This window comes from Kogia breviceps, chromosome 1 (genome assembly GCF_026419965.1).
Source record: "Kogia breviceps isolate mKogBre1 chromosome 1, mKogBre1 haplotype 1, whole genome shotgun sequence".
Lineage (NCBI taxonomy): Eukaryota > Metazoa > Chordata > Mammalia > Artiodactyla > Physeteridae > Kogia > Kogia breviceps.
This window is the reverse complement of record NC_081310.1, coordinates 101,922,818-101,935,425: the sequence shown is the minus strand read 5'-3', so window position 1 is coordinate 101,935,425 and position 12,608 is coordinate 101,922,818. Positions and strand designations below refer to the sequence as shown.

The following is a 12,608-nucleotide window of genomic DNA, read 5'->3' as shown; positions in this document are numbered from 1 at the left end:
AAATCATCAACACCCTAGAATGACATAAAACGAACCAAAATCCCCCCCCTAATTAATGGAATGATCAACAGGTAGGTCTAATTTAATTACAAGGGTGTCTGAAAATGAGACAATCAGACGGTACTGCCACAGTCACAGAGCAGCACTGTCAAGAAGCACTACTGGCCGTGCCACAGCGTCTCCGTATTTCTCTCTCCCATCAGTTATAATTTATAATGACATCACTGTACCTCAGATTACAGTGAGGGAGATTTGCCTGGCCTTTCTTCCATCACTTGGCCCCTTATTTTAGAAGCACAGGTGGCTTCAGGAACACAAATATCCTTTCTCAAACATAAATGCCTGTCTATACTTTTGGTACAGATTTTAATACAAGCTTTTATTTTATGGCTTCTCTCCTTATGTCATCATAAATATATTCTGAGATTATCAGATTTTAACAAATTTCATCAGAAATAAAAAATAGCATCTCCATATGATTTCCTCCCTCTGGTAAGCCAAGTTCATTTTGTGTAAAACACTTCTTCCCTTGTAAGTTTTAATTTAAATTGAAGAATTTTATTTTAATTGGACTCTCCAGTCCTATCACTAGTAAGTATCATGCAATTCTGGGACCCCAAAGAAAGCAATTGTAAATCAAGTTCTATAGAACTTCTTTAGTTTGTATTTAAACTAACCATTTATCCAATTCCACAAAGAAATCAGTGTTATATTTTTCTTAACATTCAACTTAAAACATTAGACAGAATAAGCTGAATGGGGGAAAAATCATTATCAAATGCTAAAAATGTAAACATGAAGGAAGTAAACATGAAAACAAATCTCTTTTTAAAAATTCATTTAATTACAAGAAAATTAGCCAGAAAACTGCACAGTTCCACACAAATCCTCTGTATAAACACAAGGGCTCATTCACCATCATCTTTTTGTATTTATCTCTCAAATAACATTCCATCTATTGAACCCAGCCTATACTGGCAAAATTAGAATACATGGATATTTTTACTGTTTAATATTCCATAAACAGAATTGGCTTTTGTCCTGAAGTTATGATGGTGTCTGTCATTTTGCTTCAGAGAAAACTCTAAAACTGTTCCCTTATGAGTATTTCAATTAGCCACTCTCAAAATCCAACGCAAAAAACAAAAACAAAACAAAACAAAACACGCTGTTGTTTCACTAAAAGATACCTGTCTTCCACATCATTTTACCAGCCTAAGTACAAATTCGGAGAAAAGCTTCTTAAGTCCTGCAGTTTCAAATTCCTTTTGTAACTCATCCAACGATGAATACTCTTTGACTTCAAATGCCAGAAACCTGAATTATACAAGAGAAACTCATGAATATGCCTAAATTTGTCAGAGAGTATAATTATCGATTCAGTTGCTTTTCCATCTGCAATAGTACTAAATTATACCTTTTGTGTTCTGTCTGTACTTTTGTTTCAAACAGTACACTAATCATTTTCTCTTTGCATTTCTTTCCACTTGAGTCCACATCTACTTTGCAGGTTTTCTGAAGAATCAGGTATTCCTAAATGATAAATCAGTACGTTAAATACATACCTTACTCTGAATCTCAAAGTCCTAGTTTGAAAGGAGCCATAAACCTATAGGCTTATTTCCACACTTACAGAGTACTCGCTTTCTGAATCAAGCAGTAAGAGAGTTACACAGTGTTTTCACATACTTTGAAGCATAACATTCTGGTGAATGCTGGAGTAAAGAAGGGTCTAATCGAACTACGTAGGCTTAAATCTAGACTAGATCTGATTCTGGGGTTAGTTATCTAGATCCTCTGTGCCTCAGTAACCTATTCCATAAAATGGTACTCATAACACCTACCTTATGGGGAAGCTGTGATGATTAAATGAGTTCATACATATAAAGCACTTAGAGGAGTGCTTGGCACAACAGTGCTTATTATAGTACCAGCTACTGTCATTATTATCACTTCCTCAAGGTCGGAATGAAGTTAACAGGCACACAGTACCAAACATTCCAAATTGATGGCATCTATAAATATGGACCTGTAATTCTCAATCCTGATATACAATCTTATAAAAATTTAAGGGATATTTACATTAAATGACATTTTAGGGACAGCTAATAAAAAAGAAAGAACTCCTTAAAAAGTACTCTACATTACCAGAGGTCAAGCCATATGATTAAATAAATTAATTAACTGATGGATCCAATCTGAGAAACAACATCTGCAAAACAGCTACACTTAGCCTAATATGCCCAAGCTGGCTTAAAGAAAAATCTGAGCCTTTTGGAGATATATGAGCAAAGAAATTAATTTGTATTCATTTTGTCAGCCAGTATTTTACCCAAAAGGATCAAGCTTTATAGATATACTGTAAATCACCTTAAAATATGTGGTTCCGGGGCTCCCCTGGTGGCACAGTGGTTAAGAATCTGCCTGCCAATGCAGGGGACACAGGTTCGAGCCCTGGTCCGGGAAGATCCCGCATGCCAAGGAGCAACTAAGCCCGTGTGCCACAACTACTGAGCCCACGCTCCGCAACAAGAGAAGCCATTGCAATGAGAAGCCCACACACCATAACAGAGCAGCTCTCGCTCACCGCAACTAGAGAAAGCCCACACACAGCAACGAAGACCCAATGCAGCCAAAAATAAATAAATTAATTAAATAAATTTAAAAAAAATATATGTGGTTCCTTGGTCAGACCCCAACCCAATATCTTATTAAATTTGAAAATCTGTTGTACCTATGCGCTATAACCCAGCACTACTCTGATCAACTGAAGTTATTAACCAACAAGCTTTGTGATAAGATCCCATCACAAAAAAGCTAGGTAGTTATCCTACAAATCTTTAAGATGATAGGTTATGCAAGATAAATCTGTTTCAAATAAATTCCATTGTAATTATTCTTGACCCAACCCGCCTGAAAGCATAAAACCTATTAAGTGATTTGCAGCTCTTTTAATATTTAAAATATAATAAGCAGCTTTCTTTGTCCGGTCCCACATAGAGCAGGTTAGATGAGTTTAGAATGAGAACTTGAAAACTCTGAAGAACATGACGATTTTGAAAGCAGCTGCTGAGACAAGTCAGGTGGAAAGCAAAAGTTAGGGAGGAGGTGACAAGCTGACAGACCTAGTGATTCTACTTCCACTCACACTAAATCCTGGTTAGGAGGGAACAGCTCCTCTTTTCAGGTATAACAGATACCAAGTTCAAGCGTCAGAACATATCTTTAACTTCCAAAAAGTTAAAATTTTTGCAGGCTACCCACAAATATACACCTTGCTGTGTACCTAACTAAGGAAAGAACTATAAATACGTGCAAACTTTTAGTGCAAGTTTACAAAATTTAGGCTCAAAGCTGATTACAGAAACAAACACTCATGTAACCACAGAGATTTTTTAAATAACCTATCACTTTCATTAAGTGGCATGATTTTTAAAACATAATCTTCTACTTATTCTTCAAGCTTTTCAAGTCTGTAGTTGTAATTAGAAGTTAAAGACAGTCTTTAAAAAGAAAGATCCATTAACATGGTAAGAGTGAAAGCAGAAACATCTTAATGATTAATCTGTCCCATTGTTATCAAACACACTTATAGACACACCATTTTAGCAGAAAATAGCCAAATTCACATTCAACATTAAAACTTTTTGGCACCTTGATGTAGTTTCTGTCTCCCTGCAGTAAAATCAGTATTATTTTACCCATGAACATCAGTCTTCCTGTCAGCCTTAAATCGGAAGCCCACTTCTCCACAGTTCTGACATATTTAGTCTTTGCTCTCATGTGATCTAAATGCAAAAGAGTCATCCACAATCCATCATCCACAGTCGTGCCTGCTTCAGAAGTGCACTTTTCACTGCCACCTCCAGCTTCTGGTCGCTTGAGGATGTCCCTGAGATTCTGTTGAATCCAGAGAACCAGCTCATGAACCATAGGTTCCGACAAAAGGGTCTCTGCTTGCTCCAGTAACTTCTCCTTCACAATCTCACACTCAGCCCTGGTCAGGTGTTCGGAGTTAACCACAATACCAGGCAGACATGACGGGTAATTGACCGGTAAATGGAACACCAACTGTAAGGGTATATCCGCATCCATAAATCCTTCGGCTCTTGTGAGAATTCTGAACACAGTCCCATCTGTCTCTGGAAAGCATCCAAAAATAATGATTAGCTGTACCTAATTCAATTTGAATGGAACACTAACAAGTTAAAATGTTTGTTTCAAGTGTCAATTTATTTTTCATGTGAAAACTAAGTTATTTTATGAAGAGATACATCACACTAAGAAAGCCATGATTTACAGATTCTTACTTTCAGCCATACATATATATTCATAGAATCATTCTCACCAGCACCCAGGATTTCACTGGCATTTACAATTGCCATTATCCCGTTTTTATTAAGGTTACCAGAAAGGTTTCTCATCATATGATTTTTTTCCTCCCCAGACTTAGATGATAATTCGGAAATTCCTAATAAACTCATATGAACATTCAAAGAAACAGTATTGTGTATTTATAAAATCAGTGATTAGTTTAAAAGTTATACACTAAATCCGGTGAAAGTCATGTTGCAGTGAGTCTGAATCAAACCAAATACTGGATCCCGTGTGGTTGCAGGGGTACAGAGAAAACCATGACTGTGCATACACAGTAACTGCCTGGACCCGCTCTTTCTCACTTCAAATATATTCGTATCAGTGTAACATGAAGGCAGAGGGAGGAACTAAAATTGGGCAGACATCAGTTCAGCTGTTTCTGGCTCCATAAGGAGGAGGGGGAAAGGGGAAAGCGCACACAGGATACGAGATGAAACACTCTGCTCTCTTTCAGATTTGCTCCACTTCACCCCTCTGATGTGTTCCACACCACTTCACCCCACTTTTCAAAAGTTGATAAAACGTCAGGCTGATTCATTCTGCAGGGGGCAGAAGCACACAGATCAGAAGAGCAGAGTAGAACCGAACTGGGTGCTGACGAGGTTCTTTGAAGCTAACTTGCCTCCGTCTACCCTACTTCTTTCTCCACAGCCTTTGTTTCATTCTCCTTCACAAGACAGGCAGTCAGATTGTTCTAATTTTCATACCTGGATCGCTGCTCAACACCCTCAACAATGGAAACCTGAGTGCATTCCCATTTTAAAGAACCTAACAGAACATTAAAATGGCTCTCTAGCCATCCAATTCCATTTATACAGAAGTTGTTGTTACAGACATGGATTCATACAGGACCAAACACATCCATTACACCAGGTTTTTTCTTTAATAGAATCTTCAGTATCAGCTGCAAAGCACTGCCATTTTAGGACACCACCCCGAAACCCAGGCAGTAACCATTATAAACATCATATTAGGGCTTCACTGGTGGTGCAGGGGTTAGGAATCCACCTGCCAATGCAGGGGACATGGGTTCGAGCCCTGGTCCGGGAAGGTCCCACATGCCATGGAGCAACTAAGCCTGCACGACACAACTACTGAGCCTGAGCTCTAGAGCCCACGAGCCACAACTACTGAGCCTGTGTGACACAACTACTGAAGCCCATGTGCCTAGAGCCTGTGCTCAGCAACAAGAGAAGCCACTGCAATGAGAAACCCGTGCACCTCAACGAAAAGTAGCCCCCGCTCGCCGCAACTAGGAAAACCCGTGCGCAGCAATGAGGATCCAATGCAGCCAAAAATAAATAAATAAAATAAATAAGTTTATTTTTTTAAAAAGATATTAAAGTGATATAACTTAAATTTGTATTACAGGGCTTCCCTGGTGGCGCAGTGGTTGAGAATCCGCCTGCCGATGCAGGGGATACGGGTTCGTGCCCCGGTACGGGAAGATCCCACATGCCGCGGAGCGGCTGGGCCCGTGAGCCATGGCCGCTGAGCCTGCGCGTCCGGAGCCTGTGCCCCGCAACGGGAGAGGCCACAACAGTGAGAGGCCCGTGTACCACAAAAAAAAAAAAAAAAAAAAAAAAATTTGTATTACATAAGTAAAATATATGCTGCATAAAGGAAGATTTTCCAAACAACTTAGTACATTCCTCTAAAATCCATCACCAGTTTCTCAAAACCCTTCTTTCTTCTATCCTGTTACTTATCCTTTGTAAAAAATATTTTATTATTAAAGTAGGCTCTCTAGATGTCAGTTAGATCACTGCATTTCACTAGATAAAATGGGCATTATAAATAGACCTACAGACATGTGACCACTAGGCTAAATAAACCCTCCAGAAATCATCTAGAGGGTCCACTTTCCCTCTCAAGGGGGAGGCATAACTTTTAAAGCTTTTCATTCATCATTCAACAAACATTTACTGAGTACCTCCTAGGCCCAAGGCACTGTACTAGTCTGAGAGAAAACAATGGGTAAGACACAGATCCTGTCCTCCTAAGTCAATCCAGTTTCATAACATGAAAAAGTGGACAGAGCCAAAGTGATCTTCCTCAACTTCTCTTCTACACCTAAAAATGTCTTTACTTATAAACATACATACATATAATTTCTATAAACCTGTATTTTATATATTGTTTATTTCCATGGAGATAACTCTCCATGGGAATGGCTTTTTTTTTTTTTCCTTTTCGGTACGCGGGCCTCTCACTGTTGTGGCCTCTCCCATTGCGGAGCACAGGCTCCGGATGTGCAGGCTCAGCAACCATGGCTCACGGGCCCAGCTGCTCCGCGGCATGTGGGATCTTCCCGGACCAGGGCACGAACCCGTGTCCCCTGCATTGGCAGGCGGATTCTCAACCACTGCGCCACCAGGGAAGCCCGGGAATGGCATTTTTTAATGTTTTCTGAGCAAAGGGTGCCTCCCTGCTGACAACATGACTACAGCCCCGTGAAAATGATTTCACACTTCTGATCTCCAGAACTGTAAGAGAATAAATATGTGTTGTTCTAAGACACCACATTCGTGGTTATTTGTCACAGCAGCCACAAGAAACTAACACAGTATCTGTACTCACAAAGCAAGCTTTTCCCCACAAGCAAGACTCCCTTTCTGGTAAAAACCCTGAAACCTAGAGTGTCCTCCAATCTCTGCCATCTAAACAGCCATCTGTTCCTCCCCAGGGCAGTGACCTGACAGAAACAGGCAGTCCAGGGAGAATGTCTTGAAAGGCTACTGAGCTAGCTCTTCAAATCCTTACCAACTTTCATTCTTCTCATTAGTGATTTTCTGGCCCTAGTCAGCAAAGAGAAAAGCAATAGGAGAAAATCTTGACTTCTGCCTTAGAAAACCGTGAAATTATTAGTTATAAACTTAGAAGGAAAACTGCTTTAATTTTATCAAGAATTGGAAAGGATTAACAACCTTTCTACTTGGTCTTCTCTTTGACTCCCTCCGTAGCCCCCCCCCCCCCCCCGGCACACACACGAGCTGCAAGCTGAAATTACACAAAATGATGCTATCTCTGTAAGAAAATGAAAATCCCAACAACATACCCCATTCTGATATTTAATGCAGGAATAAAATTACATATTCTTTTAAAAACTCATTTTCTCCCTAAAACTCTAGAAGCATGTATATTACCCTTCCATTTCTCATCTGTCTTGGTTTGTACATGCAATTAAACTGGCTCTTTTTTGCCTCAGAATTGTTCATGTAATCACATGTACTGTCCGTCTGATTTGGGGGGTTTTTTTCATTAAAAAAAAGAAAACAGGTTGTCCCTATCTACTTTAAGTTTATTAACAGCTTAGTTAGAAACAGAGTGATTAACAGAAAAATAATGGTGTTCTACATCTAATGCTAATCTCTGGCCTTCCCTGGCACCAAAAACCTCTAGTCATTAAGTTTAACTCACAAACTCATCATTCTCAATAAACATCTATGCCCTAGAAAATTTATGCCTGCCCTACAAATTTAAAATTTTCATGAGTTCCAAGACTATTTTCATCTATCCTAAAGATCCTACCAAAAGATGTAAGTCTTACCTCTGGTTGAAGCTTGCATACATATACCCTAGTTTGGATTTTTTTGCTTTTTTTTAATAAGTCATTGTACCTTAAAATAAGTATATCAATTTCATAACTAAAATAGGTTAGTTTCAAACCTTATTCTTCCTTACAAGTATATGAAAGAAATTATGTTTCTAACCACACTCCAAACAACAGAAATTCAAACTAGAGAAACTGAACTGAACCCCAAATTCCATACTGTTATTTTTAAGACTTCACCCTACTTCATAATCACATGCAACAGAAATTCAATAAATGCTGTCCAATAACAGAAGATAGTGGAAAATGTAAACAAAATTTAAGAGGATGAGTTCTTCAAGATTCATTTAGAGCCCGTTAAGAAATCATTTATATACCATATACAAATGAATTTCCTTATACTTGCTTTTTTTTTTTTCTGCAGTTTTATATGTCCTCAGGGTAAGACTTTGTTCAGAAAACCACTAAAAAGCCCCCAACACCCTCTCTTACCTCACTGCACAGGATTTTTTTTTCCTCTCGCTCCCAGGTGGCTCCCCACAAGTAAACATCCACCAGTGCTTCTTTTTATGTTACAGCTGGATTTTTATATATGTTTAACATGGTTACAGAAAAAAACATAAACTAAAAATAAGTGAAGCTAAAAGTGGCAATTCCATCCTTTAGAAGTGAAGTTCAAGGTTGATTTGTTTTTAGAGATGACCTCAGTACTGACAATCAGCAGGAAACAGGGCTGAGCAGATTTAGAGGGGTCAGTGGGTGACAGTCATGATTCACTTTGCAAGACAGCCCAATCCAATGTGAACATTAGAGTTAGCAGAATACAAAAAGTTACTGTGAGGCTACTGTGCGAATATATCATATGATATTGAATCTTACACACCTCCCATTTTACAACTTCTTTATCTGTAAGATGATTTCCAGAAACACAACTCCACATATAATGAGCACTAACTATGGCAATATAATCTCTGTGACCTTCAATTACCTCATCAGGAAAATGAAGACTTATAACAATACCAATCTCCTCTACCTCATAGGTACCTACACAGGCATGCACACACACTCCCCTTCAGAACTATCCTGAACATAAGTGGGGACATCCCCGTTTCTTTGCTCTGGGTGCTCTTCTTGCTCTCTTTTTTCTGGACAAGTGTCATTCTTGCTCTCCAAGAACTGTTTTCCTGATGTAATGGCTGCATCTCTATTAAGGAGCATGACGCAATGCAAGTGTCCATATACTCTGGAGCCTGGTGGTTGGTTACTCAACCAGCCTGAGCATCTGTTATCTTCTTTATAAAATAAAGTTAAGAATACCCCTCATCAAGTAAGATGCATTTAAAGCATCAGGTCTGTGGTAGGTGACCCCATTAAACCTGGCACCCTGCCTGACTGCACTGCACAGGGAGAAGCAGCATACCCCTGGTTTGATCTGCCCACAGCCCTCCCTAGTGGACAGGAATAGGAGCTTACATAACTTGCACCCATCAGAGACAGTTACACCTAATGCCTCTTATGAGCTTTCTACAACCATCACAAAGAGGCCACAGTGTATGTAAGTCCCCTGAAAGTCTCAGCACAAATTAGTCCAGCTAAAAGAATCCAACTATTCAAACCCTTCAATCTTATGACCTTCATAGATGACCCTAGGGTTGGCAGCCTGAGCCTTCCTGGGCTATCTCGTACCAGAAGTGCAATCCTACCCAATGTTAACCTGATTCCAGTGGCAACAAGGAGCAGCTCATTTGAGGGGAAGGCCAGGAAGGAACTGATGGTGTTCAGAATGTTCTGGTGTTCAGAATGTTCTTATATCCTCCAACCCAAGCTGACAGTGACCGTGACAGTGGTAGCCAGCAGCCCACTGTATATTTACTGAGGTCTATTAAAGAAGTCCTCACCTTACCCTTAATTCCCAGTTGTGAACATCAAACGTCCCAATTTCAATCACTGAATTCTTCTATTCTCCAATGAACCTTTCAGCAACAAAATGTCCTCAGTTGTTACACTGAATTCTTTTATAATTCAATTACTTATTGATGCCAGAACACTGAATTAAATTAATTAGGAGGCATGGCTTGAAAGTCATGCTCAATTTAACAGCAGATAAAGGGTCCACAGTGCTCTTCATATTAAGAAATTGCTTTCTTTCTTTCTATGCTTACTTTTTTGGGTTTTCTGACCCATCAGCAGTGTCATATGCTCAACCACATACTCATGACCCAGACCACCACCACTCCATCCTCTTTCAGGTGTAATGGGAAATCATAGGTTCATTTTCCCAGGATATTCCTAGTTGAGCCATAATAAAGGAATTTAAGAAAATTGATGATCTCTTCAAACAGCCTGCCTCAAGCATAAGTAATTATCAATAAAGAGAGCCATAGAGACAGCAAAGTAAGATGACGAAGAATAACAAATGCTATCCAATCAGAAGAGAGGTGACGAGAAGACACTAAAAGTGAGTAAATCCTTTCACATGGATTTTAAACAATTGTTTCAGAAAGCTACAAGACAGGCTAGGCACTGAAAAGAAAGCGCTTCATCACATGAATTGGTTCACAGTGCCCAGAACATAACAGTGCTCAATGAACGTATATACACGGGTGATCAAGAAAGAATAAATGAAAAGGAGCCAACTCCTGCTCCGTAGGTGACTAACACACCACGTAGATACCAGCAATGGATCCTAACCCTTGATGGCTTTCTCACAACATTCAGAACATTTTAGACTACCTTCTTAAAGGTCAACCAATTTATGGTCAGAAGGACAATTTTAATAGTAGCTGAAACATAATAGAAGTTTAAATCTTATGCCAAAAAATTCATATAATGTATTTGAAAGCTAAGTGAAAACTGAAAATTATGTGCATCACTGCACTTTTTCATAAACTTAAGTTTTGGTTTTTACTTAATAGAAGCCATAGACAGGCAGAGAATAAGTTTTCACTATCATGAAAATATAGCCAAAAGAACTGTTCTAAACTGTAAGCTCCTAGAGGACCTGAGCAGTCAGTGTCTTTGAAACCTTGTCAGCGTTTCCGGGGACTCAATAAATGAGTTGAATGATTAATGCGCCCCCAAGAGCCTGTAACTGGCAACCACCTTTCAGCCGACTAGAAAACGCAGGAGAAAAGCAATCAAACTGAGAGTCCTGACTGAGCACTGGTCGAATTCAAAAATTCATTTAACAAACATTTACTGCATACCTACCACGTGCCTGGCACTGTCGTAGGTTCCTGGAGTTTTGATTACAAAACGGACAGGGTCCCTGCCCTCTTACAACTTGAGACAACCAAATACCCATGTAATTAAACTGTGGTGGCTACCCTGAAGGACATATGCATGGTGCTTACAAAGCACGTAGTACAATTTGGGGAAGCTGGATTTAAACTAAGGGTGTCAGGAGAAACTTCTTTTCAAGGTCAGATCAGACGGGTAAGTACAGGACGACCAGGGAAAGCGTGGGGGGACGCTTTCCAGGAGGGCGCTGCTGGCTCGTAGCGCTCAGCGAGTTGAGGAGTGAGACAGGCGAATTAGAGGGTGCAACGGCAGAGTGTGTGTGTGTGGGGGGGGGGTACCAGGTGGATGGAGGGGAAAGGCGAGTGCGGGTGCGACGGGAGAGTGGAGAGTGGGACGGACGAGTGGGCGGAGCGGCCCGGAAACCAGGAACCGGTCCACGGGCCGCACGAGCCTGAGCATTATGTTCTCCGTTCAGTGCAAAGTAGCGAGCAGGGGCGCGATACTATTCACGTTTGGGGGGTCGCCGCACTCTCCCGCCTGCTCCCACACACGCCCAGTCCCGGGGCGTGTCACTCCATCATTCAACTACCCCGGCCGCCAAGTGTGGGCCCGGGGCGGGGAGCCCAGCCTTGGTGGTGGGGAGCAGAGGGCACCCGGTCCGTCTAGCGCGGGGGTAGTCACCTGAGCAACTCAGCACTTCCCACTCGTCGGGCCCGCAGAAAATCGCACCCAGGGCCGAGAGCTCCTCCCGCACCAGCTCCGCCATGGCCGCGCCGCTCGGCTGGCTCAACACCTCCCCTTCCGCCGCCGCCGCCGCCGCCGCCGACGCCCCCGCCGGCCCCGAGCTGCGCTGCAGGGCTGCCACCGGGGGGCGCCCCGCGTCTCCGTAGCGCGCGGCGGGCGGAAGGCCCCGAGAAGCCCTGCCCACAAGCTCCGGCTCACTCAGTCCAGACGCAAGGCTCAGCGCCCTCTCGGGGGGTTTCTGTCCGAGGGGGAAGGCCCCGTGGTGTCTGCCAGAGGTCACCGTGCAGCTCACCCGCTGCTTTCCTGACAGAGGGAGGCCTCCCAGCAAAGCCCGAAATTCTCTAACTTTAGCTCGCACTTTGAACGCTAGCCCTTCCCGCCCAGACTTGGCCTTGAAAAGAACTTGGAGGTTAAGAGGAAAAAACAAGCAGCGAAGTGACCAGAAGAGGTTAGCCCCTGTCTGGCTCAGAATTGAACTAGGTGTTGGGGGTACTGCAATTACCAGAACAGACGAGATTCTCCGCCCTCCTGGAGGTACTAGCAACCCAGGCGGTCTGGAGCACCCGGAAAACCTCCGGGGCAGGAGTAACCCCCAGATGCTGAGCAGCAACTGGTGCTCGGACTCTGGACCAGAACTGGGTTTCTGGGACGTCCTTCTCCTAACAACGGTTGCAGAAGGGGAGGGTTGGACCTA

The 12,608-nt window shown here is 41.9% G+C and overlaps 1 protein-coding gene across 3 annotated transcripts; it reads right to left on the bottom strand.

The window, feature by feature from the left end:
* Positions 1 to 823: 823 nt before the first annotated feature.
* RWDD3 (RWD domain containing 3) lies at positions 824 to 11,968 on the bottom strand. Of its 3 annotated transcripts, none has more exons than XM_059056885.2 (4): positions 11,852 to 11,968; positions 3,655 to 4,142; positions 1,418 to 1,533; positions 824 to 1,317 (listed from the first exon to the last, which is right to left on the bottom strand). In XM_059056885.2, the coding sequence occupies exons 1-4, from the start codon at positions 11,934 to 11,936 to the stop codon at positions 1,203 to 1,205; spliced, it is 804 nt and encodes a 267-aa protein (XP_058912868.1). In that variant the 5' UTR covers positions 11,937 to 11,968; the 3' UTR covers positions 824 to 1,202. The 3 variants fall into 3 exon arrangements, with proteins under 3 accessions (XP_058912868.1, XP_058912796.1, XP_066896337.1); XM_059056813.2 differs by having other exon boundaries at positions 11,141 to 11,945; XM_067040236.1 differs by lacking the exon at positions 11,852 to 11,968 and adding an exon at positions 8,423 to 8,530.
* Between the last annotated feature and the right edge of the window lie 640 nt (positions 11,969 to 12,608).